The sequence below is a fragment of the Frieseomelitta varia genome, unplaced genomic scaffold, assembly GCF_011392965.1.
Source record: "Frieseomelitta varia isolate USP_RPSP 00005682 unplaced genomic scaffold, Fvar_1.2 scaffold_279, whole genome shotgun sequence".
NCBI classification, from domain to species: domain Eukaryota; kingdom Metazoa; phylum Arthropoda; class Insecta; order Hymenoptera; family Apidae; genus Frieseomelitta; species Frieseomelitta varia.
The window spans coordinates 272,023-299,219 of NW_025110011.1; the positions used below are offsets into that span (position 1 = coordinate 272,023).

A 27,197-nucleotide genomic window follows, 5' to 3' on the forward strand; every position below is an offset into this window, starting at 1 on the left:
TTTTTTTTTCGTTCGTTCTGGAGGATACACAAGGTTCAATAAAAATGGTAATATCCACGTATGAAACGTCAGTTTGCGTGACACGTTATTTATAATCCTATTATTTTTCCGCGCGCGTAACATAATATTCCGTGTGAATCACCAGGCTCGATGTGAACGTAGCACGGTATTGAATGTAAATATGCTTTCGAGTAATATCTGCGCAAACATCATTTGGTTCTAAATACATGTTTGACGCGTACGCGTTCCGTGTAACTATAATTCAACGGTATACAAGCGCGCTCGCGGCCGGGGCGAAAATTTCATTTGTGAACTCGGGGGGGGCGTGCAAATTCAATTTCGACTGGGCCGGGTAGGCGATCCGGGCGATTTTAATTCAATGTCTATACTGCGACGTGCAATTTAATTAATTTTTCTGCGTGTACCTTTAAGTCCTCCATTCAGCGTTTCTTCCACAGCGTTTTGCATTCATTTCCTCATTTATTTCCCTCCGTTTGATTTTCAGAAATTTTTAATCTCACCATTTTTCCAATTTATTATTGTTATATATTACTCTCCTGAATAATAAATTTACAATCCAAACAGTGTCACTTCAGAGCGAATAGCCAGTTGAATTGAAAAATCTCTGTGTATTAATAAAATACTATGTAAAAGCGCGTTTTTTTCTTTTTTTTTTTTTTTTGTTTGAAATTCTTTCGTCAATAACATTCGTCTAAAATGATACTTCAATTGGTGATCACGTGTTAACACTTTTGTAGATCTTACAGTTGACTTTGGTTGAAGTATAAATAAATGGATGAAAATATCTGTTAACAGTGGAACAAATGTATCAGAATGTTCTTATAATTTAAATGAATAGATTGAAGTAAATTAAAATAGGTAGATTTGTACAATTGTGTTTCTGTCCACGCAGAAATCAGTATTAATTTCGGCAAGAATACCCACATCAGTCGCATTCACGTTAAAATAAGAAAACTGTGCGATTATTTAAAAACTTCTAGATTAGGATAAATTAGATTCAAGATTGGATCTAATTAGATCTCTTATTAAGTAAAACGTCTTCAATTAAGTTGGGTTTAAGTTAAGTTTAAATTGGATTTAAATTTCAAATTTTTAATTTTTTTTAATTTAAGTAGATTAGGTCAAGTTCAGATTAGATTTAGATCAAATTTAGGTTATAAATAAAGGTTTATAAATAAACAACTCATTTACATTTAAGTTTATAAATAGAGAACGATAATTTTAGATTTAACTTTATAAATAATATCTCTTATTAGGTAAAACTTCTACAATTAGGTTAGGTTTAGGTTAAGCTTAGATTAGATTTAAGATTCAAATTTTTAATTTTTTTTTTAATTTAAGTAGATTAGGTCAAGTTCAGATTAGATTTAGGTCAAATTTAAGTTAGGTTTATGAATAAACAACTCATTTACATTTAAGTTTATAAATAGAGAACGATAGTTGCTCAACGACACACATTTCTCACGCGCAGCTCATTTCCAATTTTCCCGCCGGCATTTAAATTTAAGTTAAGTTTAGGTTTAGGTTAAATTTAAGTTACGATAACATTAACATGCTTACGAAATAAAAAAAATTGAAGAATTTTTTTCGAAGATGAAATTACATTTCATTGAAAAGATGATTAGATAGATCACATATTAAGTAACTTGTACAATTTGGTTAGGTTTGGGTTAAGTTAAGTTTAGATTTAAGCTACGATAACATTAACATGTTTGCGAAATAAGAAAAATTGAAGAATTTTTTTCGAAGATGAAATTACATTTCATTGAAAAGATGATTGGATAGATCACACATTAAGTAAAAAACTTGTACAATTTGGTTAGGTTTAAGTTAAGTTAAGTTTAGATTTAAGTTGCATGTAATGTAAGTAACATGGTTGCAAAATAAGAAAAATTGAAGAATTTCTTCCGAAGATGAAATTACATTCCATTGAAAAGATGATTAGATAGATCACACATTAAGCAAAACTTGTACAATTTGGTATAGGTTTGGATGAAGATACACAACTCAATGTTGTCACAAATTAATAGGAACTTTTAAATTATATGAGACCTTGTTCAAGTATGTTGTTACAAATTAATGGGAACTTTTAAATTACATGAGACCATGTTCAAGTATTCTGCTGTTCAGGTGTATCGGTACCCCTGGTTAGGTTTAGGTTAAGCTTAAATTAATTAGACTTCAGTTAGTTTAGTCTCTAATTTTCATCCATTTAAGTTGCACAAATACACGTTCCTACGTGAAATTTACAAACCAGACGTACAAAAATAGGGTGGCAGTTAACATACCGAGGGTGCCACGCGTCGAATCGTAAAATCCCCTAAGATCGAAAGAAGCTTCGTTTCGTACGAACGATTGGAGCGTGACCCAGCCGACACAGAGCCACTTTGCACCCTATCGAGCGAGATCAAAGTACCCGGAGGAGCCTGCTGGAGTAATTTCTCCAACTCGCAAAGAGCCACCCGCCGGCGGATTCGAGAAATCAAGCGGATTGCGTTTCATCCACTCCGGGACGCCGATTGTACTCCTCGTCGAAATTCGACGACACACATGGCTCCTCCGAGGTCAGCTCGAGGTATCCCGGAAATTGGCCCCCTTTGTAAAATTGCACCGTCGGTAAAGAAGGAGACGAACGTAAGTAACTCGTTCCTTCGAGAGAGAATAGAGGCGCTAGATTGAGGAATTTCGCTCGTCGGGCTATGAAATTTTTCATGCAGAGAGAGGCGAGTTTGATCGTCTGCTAGAAACTGTTGCCTGATTCTAGATTCCAATGCCTCCTTCGAATTGAAATTTTCCTTCTGTTCTACTTGGTCAGACGAGTTAAGTAGCAGTCGCGCAATCGGAAATCGTTTCGACTTGGTTGACTCTGTTTTCTGGAATTTCTTTTTTTCTTCCAATCACTCGCGATATTCCCCAAATAAAGGAAAATTTGGAAAGCTCGGTTTTGTTTATTTGAATTTCAAACGCATCGGAGAAGCTTTTTTTTTATTATTTGTTCGTTTATACTCTGACAGGCAAGGTGATGAAGCACGCGTGTCTTGAGAGGACAGTCTAAAACAGTCTACACTATGCTAATGTAATGTAATTATAGACAACATTCTATAATCAATTTGTTTGTCTGTTTTACGTAATTTACTTTATAGATATTTTTGTGTTATTCAATAGATATATAAATATACATCAAATATATATTTTCTATATCTTACAGATATCTGTAAAAAAATCTATAATTAATTACATCAACTATTACTATTGTATTATACTATTATATTGTATTATACTATTATTACTATTATTATATTGTATTATATACTATTATTACTATTATATTACTATAATTTTGTCACGATTACATCGTAAACATTGCGAGGCTCATATTAATCCCCAAAATTGAAAGGGTTTTTTACAAACTACATGAGCGTAATCAGAGCAGTAGAAAACATAAATAGTAAAACAGAACATGAAACCATTCTAAATAACATTCAACATATTTTCACGTACCTCACCAACACTGACAAAGACATAATCATCGCCTGGGTTCCATCCCACCAGGGAATCAAGGAAGCTGACATAGCAGCCAAAGAAGCAACATCCCTCGTCGGATGTCATCCGAAAACGAATTTCTTATCAAGACCATGTTGTAACATTCCACCATGCCGAAAAACAATCGTGGAACAAAATATGGAACACCTCCAAAAAAAAAAAAAAAAAAAAAAAAAAAAAACCAAACTTCAACTTCGAAGCAGGGGGGGGGGGGAGGGGGGGTAAGTGGTACGTTCCCGAAGATAATATGTAGTTACCTCACTTCCTGAAGTCGTTGTTTCACGGGCAGGATCGGCATTGCCACGCTCTTCTCCAGAGGGAGGGTGGTCGGGACGTAAGGGAGGTCCTCCTCGAAGCTCTCCTCGTAAAACAGCCCCTTCCTTTCGTCGGGCAATTCCTCGGCAAGTTTCTCAACCTTGTTCCTGACAAACTCGATCTCCGAGTCTCTCTCCGACTCCGAACTGTTGCGATCAAGGTCGGAGATGACGCTCGGCGTCTTCACCAGCCCGTCAGCGGGCTTGATCCCGTCGTCCAACAGATCCGGCCTCTTCTCCGCAGCTTTAACCGGCGCTACGTGTTCGCTCTTCGTTCCCTCGGTCTGTTTCTGCTTCTGTTGTTGCCTCGCAACAACTTGTTCTTCTTCCGTTCTGTCGGGAGGTTGATGGACAGGCTGTTGGACAGGCTGTTGGACAGGCTGTTGCACGGGCTCTTTGCTCTTTCTCTTCGGTTTCGTAGCCTCCTTCTTCCCTATCGAGTCCTTCGAGGAACTGCTGGACACTCGATGCTCCACGGGTGGCTTGCTGCTCTCAACGGTGGACGACGACGATCTCACGACGTTCTCGCTGGTCCTCACGTGGCTGCTCGAAAGCTTCGAGTCCTTCGAGGAGCTCCTCGAGATCTCCGAGTCCCTCGACGCGCTCTGCGGTATCACCTGGCTGTCCCGCGAGTACGCTCTCGACGTGGTTTCTATCAGAGCCTCTGTCTTTATCCTCGACGTCGGTGGATAGTGCTCGATCGACACCTCGGTCACGATGCTCCCTGTACGCGGCTCTGACTCGTACTCGTCCAGCAGCTTGGTGGGCGTTTCCAATGGTATCGACACGCTCTCCGACGGCAGGGCCTCCTCGTAGTTCCTGTCGTCCGCGTGGAGGCTTATGAAAATCGAGTCGTCCTTGCGGCTGTCCTCGGCGTTGAACCGAAACTCCACGTGGCCGATGCTCTCCAGGGACGGGTGGCCGCCGGACGCGTCCAACTCCGTGCCGCAGGAGGCCGCTATCGCCTCGTCGTAACTCTTCTTCCGTTCGCGTTTCTTGAACAGGCTCAACGTCGACGAGAACACGCCCTTGTTCTTCGAGTCCTTTTTCAAGCTGCCGGACGCCGCTCGGTCCGCGGCCGCGCGTTCGCGTGACTTCGATCTGCTTCGCAGACTCTCGGTGGTGTCCTTGATCTTCGAGGTGAGGCTACGGCGTGGTTTCGTGCTCGGCGACGGGGATTCTGGGCTCAACACACTGCTGTCTGTACGGGCCTTAAAAGTTGAACACGCGGTGGTCAAGTACATGCAGTGTCTTTTGCTCGAGATTCTTCGAGATTAAGCTAGCGGATCTTCTACAAAGACAAAGCCAGGAATCCAGGTGTGGACGACGTGTGTGAGAAGCGTAGCGTACAAGCCTAGGTTTTTCTTCTACTGTGTTACACGCTCTGTCCGAAAAAGCGACCGAACTTCTTAATCGGGCTTTCGTTCTAGGGAGGAGGAGGTGGGGGAGGGAAAATACCGCTGTTTCGCGTTTCAGAATTTTTGAATTATTACAATTGTCATACAGGGTGGGAAGGAAAATTTGTCTCTAGTTGTCGTAGATGAATTCTATACATCTTCGATTTGTAAAGAACCTGCCGCAAAATTGATCTCAATTTCAAGGTTAAAATTTTTTTTTCTTTTTGCATTCTACTTTTTGTATTCTACTTATCACGAAGGTAAAACTTTCCCAAGAAACCATAGATCACAACCCAATAGTTCTCTTGATAAATTGCGAAAAAGTTCCTTAATCATTTAACATTGCGGACGCGTGCGTTCTAACAGCGACTTTATGGTTTTGGATTAAGTTTCACTAACATTTGATTTGTTATAGTTGCAGCCTCAGTGTGAGTCTAAACTAACTGTTTTGTTATTTTTACACTTACACTTACACTTACTTTATACTTACACAACATTATTCGATACATAAACATTACATCCACGCGTCCAGAAATCATAAAGTCGCTGTTAGAACGCACGTTAAGCGTCCGCAGTATTAAATAAGTTAAGGAACTTTTTTTCCATTAGGTTGCGATCTATGGTTCTTTGGAAAACCTTTACCTTCGTCATAAGTGGATTACAATGCAAGAAAAAAATTTTTTTTATCTTGAAATTCGAGGTCAAGCTCAATTTTTTGGTAGATTCTTCACATGTAATTCTATTAAATCAAAGGAGTAGAATTCATCTATGAAAGCCACGGACAAATTTTTCTTTCCATTCTGTACAGTGAAGAGCATAATTGAGGGCTAAAGAGAGAACTAGTCAGAAGCAAGAGGTTGCTATTTTCTTTCTGTTTTCATTTTCAAAAAAGTTCGATCGTATCTTTTCAGACAGATCGTGTATATTAAATACATGATAAGCATTCGCTGTTAACTGCAAGCGTGGAACACCGGAAATACCTTAAAGAGGGAGGCGAAACTGCTCTTCCTGGAAACGGAAGAGGGACTGGGCGTACGAGAACCTTCGAGGTCACGGACTTTCTGATGCCTTGGTAGCTTCGGGCTACCGGTTACGCTGCTCGTTGTCGGAGTGGTTTGCACGATCTCTTTGAAGTTTTGCGCTTTTTTCCTCTTGTCGTTGAAGTCCAAAGTTACTGGCTTCTGGACCTCCTGCGCTTGACCTCTTGCGGATTGTTGCTGTGTCGTTGTACTTTGTGGGTCTGCTATCTTCTTCACCACTGGTACCTTGAATACACACAAATATAATATCAGTGTTTGATAATATAATATCAGTTTATCATGCCATATAATACCAGTGTTTGATTCAGAATTGAAAATTGACATCAGTCTCTAAATTATTTATTACATTTATTTATTTCTTAATCACGTTATATTTATTCATTCTATCAAGTTTAGATTATTCATTCGCTCAAATTTATTTCATTCAATTGGCATATTTTGTTCTCCACATTGAAAAATTTCTCTCGTGTACGAATAAACTTAATGGATTATTGATTAACGATGTCTGATGCTAAAATTTCTCTATCTTTCAATAGCTATGTAACATGACAGTAAAACAAACATCTATTGAAAATCAAGCATGAACTTTCGCAATTATCTAATAACAACATGTAAAGATTAAAAACAATCTATGATATACCTATAGTTACTTTATTTTGAACATGGATAAATTAAATTTAATACTTCTAGAAATAAATTTCCATTATCTGTGAGAGAGCTTACCTGTATGTTGACCTTCTCGAGGAATCTTTTCGTGATTTCCACTTCCCTTTTGAAGATCTCCTTCCTCTCTTCACGCCCTCGTCTTCTAGGTTTGTCCAGGGGATCTGGCTTCAAGTTCCCATCTACCATCGACACTTTTATACTCTCTGGAATCAGTGCTTTCGTCGTGTCTGCTTCCCGTTTCAGCAGGATTTTCTCCAGGTCGTCGGTCTCCGGCTTCGACGGTTCTATCAAGTTGTCTGCCAGTGTAGGTTTGCTTCCGCAAAACGATGTTTCCAGTAGACATTTGTGCGGACTTGGCGATCTGATGATTAATTACATTTAGAACATTAGAAAATCGATGAAACAAAATTATTTCTTTTCTTGCAAAAGCACGCTCAAGTTACTTTAAGTGCATTTCCTTCATATTGGGATTTTAAAGCAATTAATATATGCATTTCTAGCCACGTTATATAATAGTCTCTATAAATTTCATGAAATCAAGTGTTTATTACAAATAAATATAAAACTTAAAATGATGCAGATACATCTCCTGTTTCAATTTCAATTTAGTAAATCTTCTACTGTACAAGCTAACAGTAATATTAATTTCTTAATTGAATTGCATCAATTATCCAAATACTTGTGTCTATGCTATGATGGTATATATCATAACATAGATAAATATAAAATACAAACAATAATAGTATAATATACTAACAATATCAAAAATCAAACAATAATAATATAACAATATGTATATTGAGTATTATACAGATATGTATATATACGCATAACATTTTTAGAACGAATCAATTCATTGTAGGATACTGTCCCACTGTATAAATCCGGCAGCCGATTAACAATTAACTAATTAATAGTTGATCTACCTGGACGACGTGGCAGAGACAACGGAAAGTTTGCCAGAGGCTCCAGAACCTTGGCTACCCACGGAGGAGAGTCTAGACGTTCTTCCGCTGATGTTCAGCAGAACGATTTCCGAGCAATTGCTGTCTTTCCTCTCTCTGTCCAATTGTTTGCCGCTATAATCGGACAACGAGCCGTCCTCCTTTCGCCTCTTGGCCAATTTCTTCGACTCTCTTTTCAGATCTTGCTCGTGAATGGGATCTTGCAGGTCTAGCTCCTCCGTCGACGATCTTAGATCTTGGGCGTCCTCTTTATAGCCCAGAGTCAGCTTGCATCCAGGTGGAGGTTCTCCGCCTGGCAATTGAAACGTTTCCACTGTTAGTCGGTTTCTCTTTCTATTTCGATTTCGTCGGAATGCATAAAAGTCCGTAGTCCGTTTATTGTGATGTTTAACTCTGATGAATAAATAAATCTCGGCGTACAAATTCTAACGATAACTTCTACTCGAATTCTACTATATTCTATTATATATATATTATACTATAGTATAGTATATATATATTATATATTATATATAATAGAATATATAATATATTTACTATATATTCTACTATATTCTACAATAATGTAATTATATATATAATATAAAAAAATGTAATATATATATAGAGTATTATAATATTATATAATAATGTAATTATATATATAATATAAAAAACGTAATATATATATATATATAGTATTATATAATATTATATAATAATGTAATTATAATATAAAATGACTACGTTTAAAGATACAACTAATAGATAAGCTATCTAACAGTAAGTACCTACTTTTTTATTTCTAAAGTATAAAATCTTCAAACGATTAAAGAAACGTTTCTTTAAAAAAAGGATTACGTCTGTCCAATTCTATTTCATTTAAAAAAAAAGTGTCGATCGAGAACGTCGTGCTGATGCTTGTTATGTACTGGAGAAGTGGGGAATTATATTGTTCTGTTTAATCAATCATGCTCTCGTTGTTCTCGGTGACTGTTAGAATGCTTTGACGGCTCTTCTATGGTATTTTTACATCGCAGAATCACAGTTATCAGTGGAAATAAATCCTCTTATATTTCTAATAAGAAGTGAATTTGGTTGCAAGATGAAATTTCGCTGTTAAATTATTATAACGTTACACGAAATCACTAAATTTTATAATTTGCTAATAAATTACTGTGCGGGAGTTAATAAATAGTTAATAAATTATCGTGCAACCAAAATTAATTATAATGTTATAAATACTTCAATTTCTTTATATTCTATGAAATTACAAACGATAATTTGCAATGAAACCAACCGAAATTAATCATAATACTATAGATACTTCAATCACTTTATACTTTGTAAAATCGCAAGCAATAAAAGCAACAATAATTAATAATTAATGGTACTACGAATATACTTCAATTTTTTTTTTGTATTTTATAAAATTACAGACAATTATAATATATATTATAATATATACAATACAATATATAATATAATTGACAATAAAATTAACAATAATTGATCATTACGTAAATACTTGTAAATGTATGAAAATACTTCAATTTCTTTATATTTTACAAAATTACTAATCTAATGGTCTGGTAATAGAGACTTTGGCCATTAAATTAGGACCATTTTTGATTTCCAACGTCTCGCACGTTTCTAGTAAAATTGAAGAGTCTGAATGCAATAGTACATTTAATGGTAAATATTCTGTGAACCGTTAAAGTACACATAATGATAAAATTTATTCTGTTTTGTTGAAGTGCACGTACAAGTGCAAAATACAGAAAGTCTTGCATATCACGTCGCACATCAGTAGTCATAGTATCATCATATCTGCACTTTGTTTTCAATTTTTCTTTTTCATAATGCAAAATCAATAATACACTTTTAGAGAGATCCAAGTGGAGTATTGATCCTTTCGTCGTAAATGTCCATTCTCAGAATAGATACTCGGTTACTGATAAATAACAATACATTAATTACCTACAGTGACTCCCATCAATATTCGAGCACTAGGTGTTGAAGCAACGATATAATTTTGCAGAAAGAAATCGCGCAATAAACTTGGTTTTAAAGGCTCGAAGACTCTGCTTTCTGAGTGTATTTATTTTATTCGATTTATTTTGTTCCCAGAGATTTTTCACGCTACGTTTAAATTTTAGAGATTCACTTTTTGAATAATAAGATAATACATGTCACAAGGGTGGGAGAATATCAAAATTTTAGTGATGCTTAGGTTAGGTTAGGTTTATAATAAATCTTGGCGCCAAAAGAAAAAAAGGTTGGGAACCATTGGTTCAACTACTTATTGCTAGTCTCTGAAAATTGGTGAACATGTGCTTACAACTTCATACCCTTCCATTTTACTAAAAACGCGTAGAAACACTGAAAATTTTCCATTGGTGAAAAAGATGTGATTGAAAAGTTAAAAAAAGAAAAACTGCATAGATTTAAAGGAGAACGAGAGTAGAATAGAAAGGAACGATTACCCATTATCTTCTGTGAAAAGGTCGTGTCAAACATTCAGCCCGCCAGGCTGTTTATCGCGCCATCGCGTTACGAATTCGCGTTGCGCGATAAAAAGGGAAACTCTCCGAGTATTCTCTCCGCGAGACACGTCGAGAAATCGTGTCGCGCTTCTTCCGCGCCGTGGCGGCCCCTTTATGTGTGTCGGGCCGCTGGTCTCGACAAAGGCTCTCGAATATAGGACAAACTATAGGCGCAGCCAGGCCTCGTCCCTCTTCAATTCCCCCCATAACGTTACGCCGTGTGTATTAATTCGTGGCACACACTCGGGGCAGAAACAGGGCTCGGCCTGTTATCTCGGGGGAGCGTTTAGAGAGACACCGGTGAACAACACACACCGTCGGCTGTTCTCGATCGATCGCGACCTGGCCTCGTGGCAGCCTTCTTCTTTCGCACGTCCGGCCGAAGAAGAATCGTTCTCTGTGACCGTATGTCCTCTCCGTTCGTCGTCGAACATCTCGCGTTCGCGTTTCATCAACTGACTTTCACAGTTCAATTCTGTTCAATTAGCTTCGCGACGTAGAAGTAACACGCTCTGCGAGGGTGTCAGTGGGTAAAAAACGTTTTTCGCGACATCTTTGTGAAAACAAACGACACGTTGGCAAACTCTGTTTCTATGAATATTAGGTTATGTAAACAAGCCCGCTCGAATTGAGCCATCGATGACGAAATTAATACTGGTGTGTCATGTGCTGCTGATTATTTCTTTGCGAATGAAGTAAGTAACTTTGAAAGTTTCGTTTATCCAAAGAGAAAAATTAAAGTATGGAATATTATCGAATGATATCGCGTCAACATTAGGTGAAGAGTTAATATTTTATATTCTGTTGCAAATACACGGCAGAGGTTGCAAAAGGAAACTCCTCATATGTTAATTACCTCTTTGATTCTAGAATTTTTATATTAATATAGTAATAATCAGTACTTTTTTGAGTCTACAATTTTTATATTAGTATAATAGTAGTCGGTACCTTTTTGATTCTAGAATCTTTATATTTTTATTTCTGTACGTGGTAAAATATTTTGTTAATCATTTGTTTTCACAAAAGTATTGCACGAAAACTATGAATTACAGCGACACTCATTAATATTTAAGTTGTTATAACTTTGTAAAAAAGAAAAAAAAAACAAATACATATGTACTACGTAAATGGGTTAGTATTTAACAAGTGGACCTTTTCACAGATAGACTACTGTTTCTAACAGGAATTTAAAGCACTATGAACGATAGAACCACAGATAGACCTACTAACTTGATACCATTTATGCAATGCATTACCAGAACCCTCTTGCACAATAATTTATTCATTAATTATCAACTCGAGGAGAGACGAGTGTAAGCTGTAGGTTTCTGTTCTACAAATAATGAAGTTATGTCAACGTAGCATAGTCAAGTGATTCACGCAATTTGCAAAACTCACTTGGAAAATCTTTGTTACCTCCGTTACTAGGCTATGGATTTTTATAGATTTATATGGGAAATTGAAAATTGCAAAAAAATAAACTCAGTACTTATTGTAATGTTTAACAAATAAAAAATTTAATAAACAATGAGATAAAATAAGAATTTTCGTGTTTGATAAGTAATTAATATAACGCATAATTATCATAATCATAAACACAATTAAAAGTTTTTACCTTTGGACATAAAAAGTTTAATCACACAACATTGCAAATCCGAAAATAAGTGTATTCGTTATTACCGTGCAAGAGGATCCGAATCGCTACTTGAACTTTTCCTCTACGCTAAATCATCTAACAACATCCTCAAACATACTCAAGGTTTCGAGTTTCATCGACTATTTTTCTCAAACAAACACGTGCGAATCACACGGATACCTTTCAGAGGGAGGCATACAGAGGTTCATCATCTCCAAAAGGGAAGGGCATCGTTATATGTAGCTGCCTACTTTATCGCCTCCATCCTCGACGATTTAATTCTAAAGGAACCGATACACGCTCTACCAAACGATAGAGTCTCGAACGTCTCGTTAGCTGCAGAATTGAAGAGAGACCCAATGCCTACGACGAATTATTTTCCTACCCTTTTACCCTTATGAAATAACGAAACTTGCAGAGGAGAGACAATTGATATATATATACAGTGTGTCAAAAATTATGGGCACAGCTATTTTTTTTTTTTTTGTCAACACCTTTATAAAAAAAACAAATGATACATTTTCATACCTGTAACCTGTTTTTCGTCAAACGAAAACCCTTTTATTAGGTTGTGTAATAATGTAATAATGAGTAATGTGTGATAATGAATAATGAAGTGATGTGTAATAAATGAAATCAACGTGTATTACAGTTGATTATTCTTTACAAATGAATTAAGTAACTTTGAAAGTCTTGTCTTTTTGATCAAAAATAAAATTGCAAAATGTATATGATATATGTATCTCTACATTCTTTGAATTATATGATTCAAAGAATATCTTTCTTGTGTTGAAACGATTAACATTCCAATGTTAGGAACAATAAATAAACTTAAATCGTTCATCAATCATAAGTCCAATATTTTCTGTAATAATAAATGATTTTTTGAATACTTCAAATATTGTGTATTATACTTGCAATTCTTATAGTGTTCGTTTTCTTCTTACTTACAATTATAAGCAACTTTCTTCACATTGTATTTATTGCATTTTCTATGATTTATGCTTTTAATGTCGTCGAAAAAATGAAACGTCAAGAGGTGAATCTAATGAAACAATTCATTACATACAAAAGTAATGTACGTTGTAGCAATTTCCAATAATGAGCAATTCACAATAATTCAATATGCGTAAAAATATGTATATATGTATTGATAGAAACAAATTTTGTTTAATGTGTCATTTGTTTTCACAAAAATATTGCAAAATATTTGAAGAAAAGAAGACTGAGCGTGCCGATACTTTTTTTTCATCCACTTGTATAAAACTTGTTGTTGATCTGTGAAGAGACAAGTCTGTCGTTGTTCGTTACTCAAAATTTCCACGGTGACACCGAGAGATTACAGAGAGTTAACGAGCAGTGTCTAGTTGAAGATATACAACTCGAATCTCGTCACACGTTCTCGCGACCGTGGGGAATTCGATTTGCTCGCAGGAACTATTTAACTTCCAATTAGCCGCCGCGCGAGCAACTTCTTTCCATCTCCATCGAGCTCGTTTCCAAACTTCACTTCTGGAACGAAAAGGTTCCTTCGGTGCGTTCTTGGATCGAGCGCGTTAACAGGAAGCTCAAACAATCCTAATTCACTGTCGATGAGTCATTCGTGCGATTTTATCGCACCCACGGTGTTTCGTTCGTGGCAGGGATATAAAATATCCCGTAGAGGGTGGAGAGTAATATTCGCGTGACTTGTTCACCTTTGTAATGTTGTTACGTGCGAACGCAAATTTAGACGTAGCGAAAACGCAGAAACTGCCAACGATAAATATATACATACAGGGTGAGTCACGTGAACTTGATCACCTTGAGCATTGCCTTCGTTGTTGAAGAAAGAAACTTTGTTGACAGAAGTTCTTCTCGCGATTTGGCGGCGTAATAATTTCTTTGTGGCTTTCGGTGATTTTAAAGATGGAATCTTATACTTTTTTTTTTTTTTTATATACACCGATCGATGTAGCTGTTTATCTTCTATAAAAAATGTATCGACCTATCTATTTTGAAACTTAATTACTAACTTGAGAGATATTTTAACTATAATTTTTTTTTTTTTTTATAAAAATCTATGCATGAAGGATAAGAAATTAATAGTTTTTTTAATAGGTTAAAATTAAAGTTAGTGGTTTTTTTAATAGTTTAAAATTAAAGTTAAAGTTAATAATTTCTTAAATTAATAGGTTTTTTTGACATACGTAGGTCAACATTCTTTTACAGAGAATTAATTCGATTAGTCCAGTAAAATATATTAGTGCACTTTAAAAAAAAAGTGAAGATGAGTTTGAAATGACCTTAAAAACTCTTCCTACAAATGTCGTATCAATGGCGTAAATGGCTATCTCTGTACAGAGCAATTTTTGTTAACAAAGTTTCTTCGTATCTTCAGAAACAATGGAGATACTCAGCATGATCAAGTTTACACGACTCGCCCTCTATACACATAAACTTTCCATCGCTCGCACATGAGAAAATTCGTCCAACCGGAAACGATATCTCAATCATTCTCTTCAGTACGTTTTGCCTACATTTCTACAAGTCGCAGCATCGTTAACATAATTCGCATAAACTAGACTTCTCATTGCTTCTTACGAAAGTTGAAAAATATGGAGGACATTATTCTTCCGGAGATTGAAACCATGTGTCATTAACTCTTGTTACATTATATTTGCAAACCTGCTTCGTTGAAAAGAATACAGTGAAAATTTCGAAACTTCGCATCAAACAACATTTAAATGATTATTTCCAATGCCGTATTCACTTCGTAAATATAAATTGCACTGGTGGTAGATGATACAAAAAACGACTTTTGATCAAGGGCAAAGAGCTAGAAAAAAAACAAAAACAAAAGAAGAAGAAAGAAAGAAAAGAAGAAGAGAAAGATGATCTACCTGCGAGGAGTTCCCTCTCGGGCGTCGAGTCTCTGGAGTTACTGTCCTCATGGTGGGAGGAACTGCTCGCCCTGCTGATGTCAATTCTCGGCGTGCTGGGTGTCTTAAGCGAACTACCAGGCGTTGCCGGCGTGGTGACCTCGACGATGCCTGGCATTCGCGCAGCCGGTTCCCCCTGCATTCAAATTCGTAAGGCTGGTTTTGTGTCGTCGAGTCACAGTCACTGTTGTGGGGTGTGGTTGAGTGGTTGGCTGATCGGTTGATGGTCGGTGGACAGGACCAGCAACACGCACACCTAGGGTGCTTCCGGGGGCAAACCTAGGAGCTTCGCAAAACACGCTTTTCTCTCGAAAGAGGCGAGGGGGGAGAAAACGCGCACGCACGTTAATCCCGGCGATCGGACGACGACGAGAGATCTCCCGGCGACTTTTTACACACACGGACCTTCTCGAGCAGCGGTATCACGCTCGAGTAACAGCCGACTTAGAGAGGAGACTCGGGGAGGACACAGGGAAGGACTCACGTTTTCCACCTCGTCGGACAGGTCTTCGAAGGATGCTATCGGCGCTGGTCCAAGCTTCCTCTGATGAACGCTCGGTAATCCTGACGCCATATTTTTCGATAGCTCAGCCCTCGATGAAGCTGCAAATATATATATATATATACCCTTTATTTTAGTCTGGATCGTTCCACGCGACATGCTCCACGGAAGCTTCGAAGCTTGCAAATTTTCCCCTGAAAGAGTTCAGTTGAAAAGTCAGTCTTCGAAATTCATTGGCTACTAGCTACGGGGACGTTCTTACTGGAATTAGAATTATCTCGATTATTGGACTGATTCTACTTGGTTGTTATTGGAGGCTATAAGAAACATTCTTCAGATATGTGTATTTCGTTGATTCTTTAAAACTTGGGGGGGGGGGGGTCTCGTAACGATTATATCTTTCAATTTTAAAAAAGTGACAATTCTTTCTTCCCACTTTTTAGCTACATTCTAGTTTGGAGAGAGAGAGAGATAAATATTCATCATTAGAAACAAAGTATCTCTAGCGGCCTGAATAATTGAAAGACTCGAAGACTCGAAAAATCAAAAAGAAATTCAAAGTTTGAAATATCCAAGGTTCGAAAGTCCAAAGACTCGAGAATATCCAACGATTCAGATATCGAAAGACCGAACATTCAAAAGTCCAAAGATTCAAACATATTTACATTGCACTGCGAACTCGCCTTGTACCGATGGAAACGCGTTTGAGAGTCGCTGGTTGAGGAAAGCAGCAGCAATGCCTCGCCGACAAACAATTCCGAATGTGTATCAAGCACACAGAATTTTCATTTCACGTTGTATCTTTCAGTACACACGTTCGTAACGACACGATTTTCAATTACAACTTGCGACATTTGTCCCACAGAAAAGTCGGGAAAGATATTTCTTAATCCTGAGAATCCACGCGTGTATTATCGGAACGATGATATCTGTCAAGTCGCGAATCAGTGACGAGCCGAACCGAGTGTGTCGAAGAAGCTAATCAGTGCCGGGCTAGAACGCGTTAGAACGTTTAAGCGAAGGACAAATCGATTAAACCCGGCGTTCACGTTGGCGTGCAGGATGTGCCGACATTGAGGGGGCCACTTGTCATACGTCGAGCACCAACCGGCACCAATTTTCCATCAAACGATCTCTAAATGTGTTTCGCGCGACCTTATTACCTCGTTTTCGCGTACCCTCGTTTCCTCGCGGTCTCGTGAAAGCCAACGTCGTGAAAAGCGTCGTCCTTCGAATACTTCACAGCCTTTATATAGGTTATGTTTATGTAGGTTAGGTTTATGAGTGAACAGCTTAAAGTGAATCTTCCATGGAGAAAAGAGAGAGAGAGAGAGAGGAGACAATTGAATCACGAAAACCGTGCAATCTTGCAAAAGCTAGCGGGAAAGAGAGTTCCCCCTTGAAACATCCAAGTGTCAACAAGTTGCCGGCAGAAACCGCGAAAATTTACACCAACTACCGTGCAGTTGACTACACGGAACAAACCCTCCGTGAAAGTGGCATTTTCCCAAGTGTACCGGGGGGGGGGGGGGGGGGGGGCGGCACGGTTGAAATTTAACGACACGCCGGGTCCTTAAGTACCTAAATGATTTAGAATTGTTTTAATGACACGTTCTAACGTGCTTGTTGAAAACAAGTGGAAGATGCGGAAGACTGATCATTTTAACGACGAAAAGAATATTGGAAATACATCGGTTATAATTGGACTACGAATTTTTATATATTTTTATATATTTTTACTGTATTGTGAGAAAATATACGAACTTCAATCTTCAAGACTGTAGCAAATTTAGTTATGAAAAAAAAATCCTTTCCAGTATTCGGTATTCATTCGTGTTTGAATTTGCAAAATTTTTGAGAGATGTATCTTTAGATAATTTTTCGCTGAACTGACGTAAAGGCGTCATTGGAAAGAAAGTAGAAGCTTTGAGATTGAATACACGTTGTCAGACTCGATATAAAATTATTGACAGTTTAAACTATTTTATATTAGAGCTGTCTTAGATCTATCTTATATATAATTTCATAGCTATATTAAAGATCGTAGTGTCTACTTTTACTCGTAACGATTAAGTAAAGACATTTTTTCTCTCAAAAATTTTACGGATAAAATTGAAAACTAAACTAATTTTTTAAAGTTAAACTAATTCTTCGTGAACGCGAGAAAAATATTTTTCTTCCCCCTAACAAAATTCACCACTCTCGAGTTCATCTCTTAAAATTTGTCACGCCACGATTTTCTAAATGCCTGAAATTTATGAAATTCCAATCTCTTTAAATTTTCTTCTGCGCGTAATAGAAGCTAGAGCCACGACTGATACAATCGGGTGTATTTAATTTTGGGCCACGAAACATCACTGGCACAGGCCACGTTTAAAACGATCCTCACGTTCGCGCGAAAGTCACGAACGTGCCGGTGTTCGTCCGTGAGTTCGTTTGGACGAAGACGAAGATCCTCCCGAGACGATCCTCCCGAACAATTGATTTACCAGGAGATTGGACGACGCAAAAACAAGACACCGTGAAAGAGATATGTCTCAGCGAATTGTTTCTCGCTTCTTCGACTTTTCCATCCAGTTTCCATCCTGATGCTCGACCAAGCTAATTTTCCACTCGTTCACCTGCAACGGTTCTATAAAATGAGCTACCCTTTTTCAATTTCGTCCAACGGAGGAGGAATCGTTTGACGTTTAACTTCACTTCATTGCTGTGTGAGATCTTTCATCTCTGGACAATGATTTATCAATTATTTATAAGTTAGTAGAGCCTGACATCAATCTTGGAAGTGGAATTTCTCTTGAACGAACGTGCACACCGCTTAATTTCAAATCGTCGAGGAAGATTTTCAAGGAAAGTTTGACCAATTAGAGCGCTATCGATAGCTGAAGCATAAAATTCAAAGAAATGGAAAAACTTTATGACACAATATAAGGTACACAAGCTTCTATTTATCATTTAAATCTGCAAGAACTGTTTCACATTTATAGTTTATAGGTCACACAACTTGTTCGAGTTTGGTACTTTCAGTGTTGATTTATGAAATAAATGAAAATAGTGGCACAAGCTATTTCTGAAAGAATTTTCTATTCTCTGTTCTGAAGTTTAGATACTGTATATCAATCTTTTGAAAGTGTGTCGCATTCCACTCATGAATAGATTAATTCCAGGCAACTGTGGAGAAATATAACTCATTAATGAGTGATGCTTGCTCCACTTTTCCATTGAACCTCTCAATTATACAAACGATTACAATGCAGATACATTCTTGTTAGAATAAATTTTAATATCCCCTGATTGTCAGTCTTTTGTGTCCCTTCTTTTCTCTTAATTGTTTCGCAATCAATATTATATTGCATTATACATATTAGTATATTCTATTTTATTATATATATTACATATATTTTATATCGAGAATGATAGCAGGCGTTTTTAAATTGTACCACAATCAATGTGATATTGTATTGTATTATATACATATTATCTATCTAAAATGATAGTTAGTGTCTCTTTAATTGTTTCATAATCAATATGACGTTATATTATGCATATTATATATTGTATTATATTATACATACACTGTCTATCAAGAATGATAGTTGATGTCTTTTAATTATTTCACAACCGTAATATATTACATTATACACACATTGTATATTAAGCATAATTGTTAGTTTCTTTTTAACTTTTTCATAATAAATATTATGTTATATTATATTACACACATGTTGTATATCAAGAATAATAGTTGCTGTATAGTTGGAAAATCGTTGAAGCGACGGTAGTATACGGTTGTGTATTTAACACATTGAAGCATGAGATTCAGTCTGAGCCCCTCGAGACTTCGTTGCTAATTGGCTCAGCGTATCAACGACCTTTCTTACGTTGTGAGCTTCCTTTTCCTCTCTGACGTACGAAGAAAGAATAAGCTTGAAACGGACTAATCTTTTTAATTGATTAACTCGTTTGCGAGTTTGTGGTTCATTTCACCGATCTCTCCCCTCTTTATCTCGTTAATTAATTATCAGTTGGGAAACAACTAATTGCCTCCCTCGTTCGTTAACACTTTTTTAATCTTTTAAGGATCACATTGATGATTCGGGTTTTTTAATACTATTAGTAGCTATAAAAAAAAAAATTGTATGACCAAATGCAATTCGTCTCCTTTTTAAGCTTAAGATTTCTACTTTCACAGTCTAGTATTTGTTTTTTTTCCATAGATGATTTTACACAACAGTTGGGAAAGTAAAGATAATTTTATCTCGAAAATTGCAAAAATTCAAACTTCTCTAAAAGATGATTTTTTAAAATTTGTAACAAATTTTTTTGCACCACCGTTTTATTGAACTTTGAGCGTTAGGATTAAAAGACGAAATGTTAGGATTTCATAAATTTTTTAAAATAACTATTTAATATTCAAAGTCCAATAAAATACAAGTTCCGAGAATTTGTTGTTGAAGAGAAGACATTCATTCTTCAAACTGATGGTAAATTTAGTCACGAAAGAAATTTTTTTATTACTTTTAGAGACAGTTCTGAATTTTTACAATTTTCGAAAAGAAAAAGTATCCTCTCACTTTCCCATTCGTTGGAAGACATAAATAAAATCATCTTTGAAAAAAAATAAATAAATAAATTCAGGATCGTGAAACAAAACTCTCTAACTTTGAAATGAGACCAAGTTGATTGTTACGTGATTTCCTTTTTTATAAAGCTGCAATAACATTTGTTAATGATTGTACTCTTCGCTGTGTTTAATTATCAAAACTGAACCGTGAATGAGTTAATAGCCGTTCATAATTCAAACTGTGATCACGATAGAAGTAGTGATAAATCATGAACGAGTCGGAAGAGTGAAATGGAAGAACGAGCGAAAACTTTGGTGGAATGGTTCGCCTTCGTTGGAAATCTATCGTGGTTCCGCTCGGCTTCCGGCCAAATTCTCCAACTTTAAGGATATTACGGGCCTGATATATCGACGGATCGTCGTCCGACCTTTTCGAACTTCTCTTCCTTATTTCGAGATCCCTTCCAATCTCAACTTCCCTCATTGTTTTCCCTCTCAAACGTCGTCGAATTTCCACGAGGACGAAGATTGACTCGAGGAGGGAGCAATCTTCTAAAGACCTTAGAAGAAAAATGTTTGGAAGAAAAGTTGCAAGACAAGTGCCTATCAAGAAACTTGAAAACAAATATTATTTGCAATATCACATCGAAGATATATGTTGTAGATTGGGAAATATTGGAAATATATGTTATATATTGGAAATTAGAAATTATTTGCGATATTATATCGAAGGTATGTGTTAGACGTTAGAAAATATTGAAAATGTATCTTATGTGTTAGAAATATCTGTATAATATGATATTGACACAAGGGACAAGTTGATTACACGATAAATGCAATAACTAACAAATAAAATTGAAAATCGATGGTATCAGAATCGTTAAGAAGTATAAAATCGCATATAGAAATATAGAAACATGTTTCTTTCAATTGATACAATTTCTGCCTATACTAAAAAAACGTTTGATTGTTATTCAGTGTTGTCTTTGTTATTATCAATTACTTAATCTGCAGGTTAATGTGCAATACATTTTAACATGTGGTGCATATTTTTTAATCAACTGGAAGATAAAGAAAGCGAAGTTTGAAAACAAAAGCATCGCTGTCCATTAAACCAAAACAAAGATGGGATTTCCTACAAGCGTCGGGCGCATGCGCATTAGACGCATACGCGTGACGCGCATGCGCCTAGGATACGTACGCATCAGATGCACGCGCGTCCACCTGATGCGAATGCAACACTTAAAATTCGCGCTGTAACAAGAGTGTAGAAACGCATTTCGTTCAGTTAAATATCGCTGACACACAAGAACAACACTGATATTTCGAAATCTATTTTAAATCTGTACGAAATTTACCTCTACGTTCAATGAAAAAAAACTAATCACCGTCCAATTCTGTTGCTATTTACCTTATCTTACCGAATTTTTCGTACTTCATGTATTAATCTGTCCGAACACCGCACTGAACATTTTAAAATAATAAGAAAACGATTTTCAGAACGATCGGAGACTGCGTAGAATTCTTTTCAACATCCAGTGGAACGAACGACGCTCAGACGCGCGTCTAACCAGCGTCGACCTCTACTACTGAAGCGACTCGCGACGAGACCTGACGGCCAGAGCCTATCCTTTGGACCTCCGGAACGCAATTTCGTGCTCCGTTTGCCTTGACGACGGGTGTACACACCAAACTTGGATCGAGCCCGATAACGTGACCGAGCCAGCCGTGTTTACGGAGACTGTTTTTTCGACGGGCAAGTTCAAAGGGATTAGCTCACGGTCTGTGGCGTTCGTTTTTCAGTTACATTTGTCTAGACCAGGTAGAACTCTCCCTTTGTGTTTCCTGTACACCTTTTTTCCCAACGTGTCTCTATTTCTTTCTTTTCTCTCTTTATAGGGAAAATCATCGGGACTATCGGGACAACACATGTGATTTTTGAAATTTTTTAAAGTGTGATTGAATTAAAATTGAATGAAAATTTCTGACAGCGTTAAACGAATATAATAGACTTCTTGAATTATTAAATGAGGACTGTACACAAGGATTCCTCTAATTTCTCTTATATAATCTGCACAAAGTGCAATCTATTAAACGTCGATAATAAGGATTAACTATGAGTTTCAAAGTGCAACGTATTGTATGTGAATCACATTGCAAGCTTGATGATCAGCAACATTTTCTCATCTTAAATATTATTATTATTAATATTAATAACTATTAATACTTATTTCATGTAAATGTTTGAAAGTATGTATATTCTTGGTACATGATCAGAAATGCAAGAAATTTTAGGACCAAAGAGATAATTTTTTGTCAATATCTAAAAACATGTATTTTTGTGGTGTATGATAGCAGAAATGCAAGAAATTCTGACACACCAAAAAAGAAGCAATTTCTCTCTATAAATATATGAAATTTTCATTCACTGACAATTTGATAAATTGTTCATTCCGAGTTCCTTCATTGAATTCCTCTATTTTATTACGTTGTCAAAAGGTTAACGACTCCGAGGGAAGCACGGATGGTTAATGCGTACGGAGTGGCTGCAAGAGCATGGAATAGTGCCAATAGCTGAGAAACGTCTATCTGAAGGGAAGTTTGATGAAGGAGAGAGAGAAAGAGAGAGAGAGGAGAGAACCAAGAGAGGTCTAATAGCCATCCAGACGAACATTGAGACGATTGGTGCGCATTCTCTGATAACGCCTGTTCCGGGCAATAATTCAGTACTATTGGTTAGATCTGCACTAAAACTGCTATGCTCGAGTGCGAAGTGAAACTCTATATATACATATAATAAGATTATTGTAAGATTAAACATTCAAAGGGAACACTATACTTTGAATATTTTTACGTACATTATATACGTATTTCTGCACCTATAAATTTTTCATAAATGCACAAAAATCCCTAATCAGTACTGCCCCCTGAAGTGTCAAAAGTAAGATTCTACAACATCCTCCTCGTCTCTGTCCTCATCATCGAAAAGGAAGAGATCGTCATTAACATCCTAACCTCGCAAATCCGTCTCAAACGAACCTCTTCCAGAATCGTCTGCTACAATCGTCTCTGCCATGAATAGGAGGTAAATAGACGCGAGGAGGAGACGGAGCGGCGAGCCACGTTAGCAGACCAGATTCGTTCCATCTAGAGGCTAGACAACTCTATTCTCGGATCGACGGACGCGCAGTTCCAGCGAGGCCGCGGCTGCAGGAGAAAATCAGAAAACAGTGAGCCCGAGCTTCGAGGTTTCTCGAAGCGGCGGTTATACCGTCGTTATAAATAGAAGAGCCTTGTTAGCGGTTACACACGACGTATTAGTTAGGTAGGCACGTAGATAGACGCAACGCTTCTTTCCTTCTTTTCACAAAGTGGAAGGAGGAGAGAGAGAGTCTGGCTGCCGATAGCCGATAATCGTTCCACCCAGTCAAACGAACAACCGTGCCCGATGGATAATGAAAGCCGGACGACGAAAGGTGGTCCCTCTGGTCGCGTTGTTTCGTCGCCCGTTAACTTCTTCACTTTTAACCCCACGGTGTGCGTACAGGAACGTACCTCTCTCTCCGTTCTCTCATTCCGTCCTATTTCCCATCGATTTTTCTTCTACCGGTTGTTACACCTTCCTCTCTCTCTCCCCCCCCTCCCCCTCTCTCTTTCTGAAAAGCGCTGAACGTACAGCAGAACGTTCCTATAACTTGAGAAACATACCTCTATTCATATCAGACCATTTGCAGACACTGTCATGCGTTTATGAATCGTATTGCGTAGAAGTGAAGTTTTGTTATGACACGTAGAACGTATGAATTATCTTCGTTCACCTGAAAATTCTGTGGTTTCCATCTGAACTCAAACCTAACCTAAATCTAAAACTATCATTACCCGAGTATCTAAACTAGATGATAATTCTCGTATCAGTTTTTCCCTCATTCTCTTTCTAAAATGCATTAAAGTACGGTAGAACCTTCTATAACTCGAGAGATACACTTTTGCTCAAAGAAAAGTTCGCAGAATTATCAGAACACTTGTAGACACCATAAAATGTAAATGAAGTTTTTATTAGAATGTATGAATTCTTCATTCACTTGAAAATTCTAGTTTCCATCTATACTTAAGTTCTAAGCCAGGCCATCTATCTTTAGTTTTTTAGTTTCTGTCTATTTTTATCTAACATAAGTTCTAAACTAGATAATAGTTCTCATATCGGTACTTCCTCTCTCTCTTTTTCTCTCTGATTCTCTTCCTAAAACGTATCAATTAATTGTCCTGTAACTCGAGAGATATACTCTATTTATACAAAAGCTCACAAAAATTGTAGACACTATTTATAAATACATATAAAAATATTTTTATTGCTATAACGTTGAATTCTTCATTCATCTCAAAATATAAATCTTCTTTATTTATTGTTATCAATTAATTCTTTATTCCTCTTTGCTCAAAATTCTGTAGCTTTCATCTATCTTTCATGTATATTTTATATTTAACTGAGTTAAGATAACCAGATAATAATTCTTAAATAATTTCCCAATCTTACGTCACATAAGTGTCTTAATATACTTGAATGAGAGTGCAACAGCGTTATATAGGAGGTTCTGCTGTAAATTCTACAATTTCTACCATCGACTCGATTGTTAATAGCATGTTTAAACATTCAACAGCCCAGTTCTGCGACGACAGATGGGAGAAAAAGTGCCACGTTGGGGATTACGATTCCAGATGGTAGAAGAGGAATGCACCTTTGAGAAAAAAGAAAGTAAAGTTTCATTCAATTCGATCTTTGATGAGAACACGATTTTTCTGCACGATTTACGGTGATCAAATTGAGGTAAAATCTTAACCGCGGTTTGAGACGAATTTCAAGATGAATTCTTTTTTCTTCTCTGCAACAATTTTCGTAAACGCAACTGAAGAAATGAAACTTTAAATTAAGATTAAATATTATTGTGTATAATTTTATTTTGAATATCTTTTATATTTTATATTGTATGTGTATAATATAATATAATATATAATATTATACAATAAATATTGTATTGTATAATTATATATTGTATAAATTTACGTATTTATACATTCACAGACTATGCAAGAATATATATAAGTATTCAAAGTATAATACTTATGAATGAAACGAATCTCTGCTTATGTTTCATTTTTTCAGTTGCCTACAAGTGTGAATTTGCATGAAGATCTAGTCAGTCTACTTATAAAAATAAAGATCATAAACAATTGAAATTAAAAAGAGACACGCTAGTTCTATTTATTTACATATAATAAGATTCCACGCCTTTACATTGTTCAACTATTTAAGAAGACAATGTTTGTTGAAGAAACAATTCGTGGCAAATCGACACAAACTTCTACAACTTTGGCCATTAATAATTCAAACGATAACAGTTTATAACATACTTATGCTTCTTTTTCCTGTTTTTTTTTAAGTTTATTGACTTTTCAACAGTGAATATTATGGTTCATTGCTATTCTACGTATGCATCAAAATGTAAGATTATAGTTCTATTTTTATCCATATAATAGCGCATTTTTTAACCAATTTTTTAAACAATACTATCTGAGAATATTTACCACTTATGTATTGACGGTTTTACATTATTCTTTTAAGTAATTTTTATCAATATTTTTAGTTTAATTTAATATTTAATATTAAATTTAATTATTATTTTTATTTTTATTAATGTTCAGTAACTATGGTGTTCGAAAAATCATTTCCCACTACATATTTATCTAATATAATGTTATCGAATCAATTGCTGTTTAATATATTACAATACTCGTTGTATCAACAAAAATATAAATTTTATTTTACAATTAACAACAGTAAACTAGATAAATAGAAAGTTTAAAATTGTAAAAAATTCAGATCACACACATTGTATGCATTTAATGTAATTTATTTGTGATTTGAAATTTCGTTATCATTTGTTCTTTGTAAATAAAATTGACACTTCCACCAACAAGCAGAATCGTTTTCATGTATGAAGAAACAGTCAATTCAATCAAACTGTTACAAATATATAGAGTGACATCTGAGTATTAATAAATAGACTGTGGATTTTTATGCAAACTCATAAAATTCAATTGAAAAGTGTAACATCTCTAGAGAGATATTACATTATAAATACTGTAAACTGCACTGCACTCTGGCTATTTTATATACAAATATCGTACGTATATCTTTTCATATTATGCGCACTCACAACTTTGACGTCAAAATTTTAAATGTCAAAGTTTTCTGTAAATGCGTCATAAGAATCACTGTATATACAAACACATATCGCACAACGTGTATTTAAGTTTCTACCGAAGTCCTTTATTTCTTCGCAATATTACACTCGCAAAATAATATTAGAGAACGAAGAATCACTCTAATGTTACAGAAATAATAAGGTTGACTCATGTTCACGCGAGAATTTCGCCTCGTCACTGACGAAGCGTAAATTGGTGGCATCTTTTGCTCGTAGGAACTGACGCGTTAATGGACGGTGAATTGGAAGCGTGTCGTCGCGAAACAGGACGATCTATATTGGTGTATCTCTTTATCATACATATATCATACGTACATTACTGAAGCAGTATTTCGTAAATATCGAGAAATTAACGAGCAACTGATTCAATGGATTTTATAGAAAAGCGATATTAGAAGCGTTGTTCAAGTTGAACAGTTTGCGCAGTAAGACCGACGTGTGTTCGATTTATTTATAAACGTCCTCTTGCTCTGACGGCTTTCAAAATTCCGATCCCATCCGGATATTTTCTCGCACACTCTCTCCCGGCGAATCGATTTTATCGCGACACAGCCTCGCAACACACCGTGACCAATCCTCTGCTCTTGTCTAGCACAATGACAAAAATTAGAAAACAAACGGAAGAGAACATGAAGAGAAAGAGAGAGAGAGAGAGAAAGGGAGAGAGAATTTAAATGACCCTGGTTCAATCTCGACTCAATTTCCTGCAGCTTCAGCGCGACGAAAGGTTAATTATTAGTCACCGAATGAGAAACGTTTCACCGACCGTGTGAAAACGAGATTCACCGGTCGAGAATAAGGGGAGAAAAAGAAGAAACGAAGAGCAAACGATCCTCCAAA

At 36.3% G+C, this 27,197-nt stretch overlaps 1 protein-coding gene and 1 long non-coding RNA gene across 6 annotated transcripts in view; one reads left to right on the plus strand and one right to left on the minus strand.

Moving 5' to 3' along the window:
- Positions 1-3,815: 3,815 nt before the first annotated feature.
- LOC122529105 overlaps positions 3,816-27,197 on the minus strand; it is a 28,394-nt gene continuing 5,012 nt past the window's right edge. Inside the window, exons 1-7 of one of the 2 annotated variants that reach the window (XM_043654896.1) lie at positions 16,196-16,216; positions 15,513-15,631; positions 14,990-15,164; positions 7,908-8,238; positions 7,039-7,342; positions 6,256-6,540; positions 3,816-5,089 (exon numbers count right to left, since the gene is read on the minus strand). In XM_043654896.1, the coding sequence (XP_043510831.1) occupies positions 3,818-5,089; positions 6,256-6,540; positions 7,039-7,342; positions 7,908-8,238; positions 14,990-15,164; positions 15,513-15,602 (2,457 nt within the window). In that variant the 5' untranslated portion in view covers positions 15,603-15,631; positions 16,196-16,216 and the 3' untranslated portion in view covers positions 3,816-3,817. Of the gene's footprint in view, positions 5,090-6,255; positions 6,541-7,038; positions 7,343-7,907; positions 8,239-14,989; positions 15,165-15,512; positions 15,632-16,195; positions 16,217-27,197 lie in introns of those variants that run through there. The other variant, XM_043654895.1, reaches the window with a different exon arrangement.
- On the plus strand, positions 10,282-25,005 carry LOC122529107. Of its 4 annotated transcripts, XR_006306747.1 has the most exons (5): positions 17,760-18,462; positions 21,595-21,916; positions 21,994-22,779; positions 23,013-23,419; positions 24,753-25,005. It is a non-coding gene; the product is annotated as an uncharacterized LOC122529107 (long non-coding RNA). The 4 variants fall into 4 exon arrangements; XR_006306746.1 differs by lacking the exons at positions 17,760-18,462; positions 24,753-25,005 and adding an exon at positions 10,282-11,166 and having other exon boundaries at positions 23,013-23,678; XR_006306748.1 differs by lacking the exons at positions 17,760-18,462; positions 24,753-25,005 and adding an exon at positions 15,503-15,586 and having other exon boundaries at positions 23,013-23,678.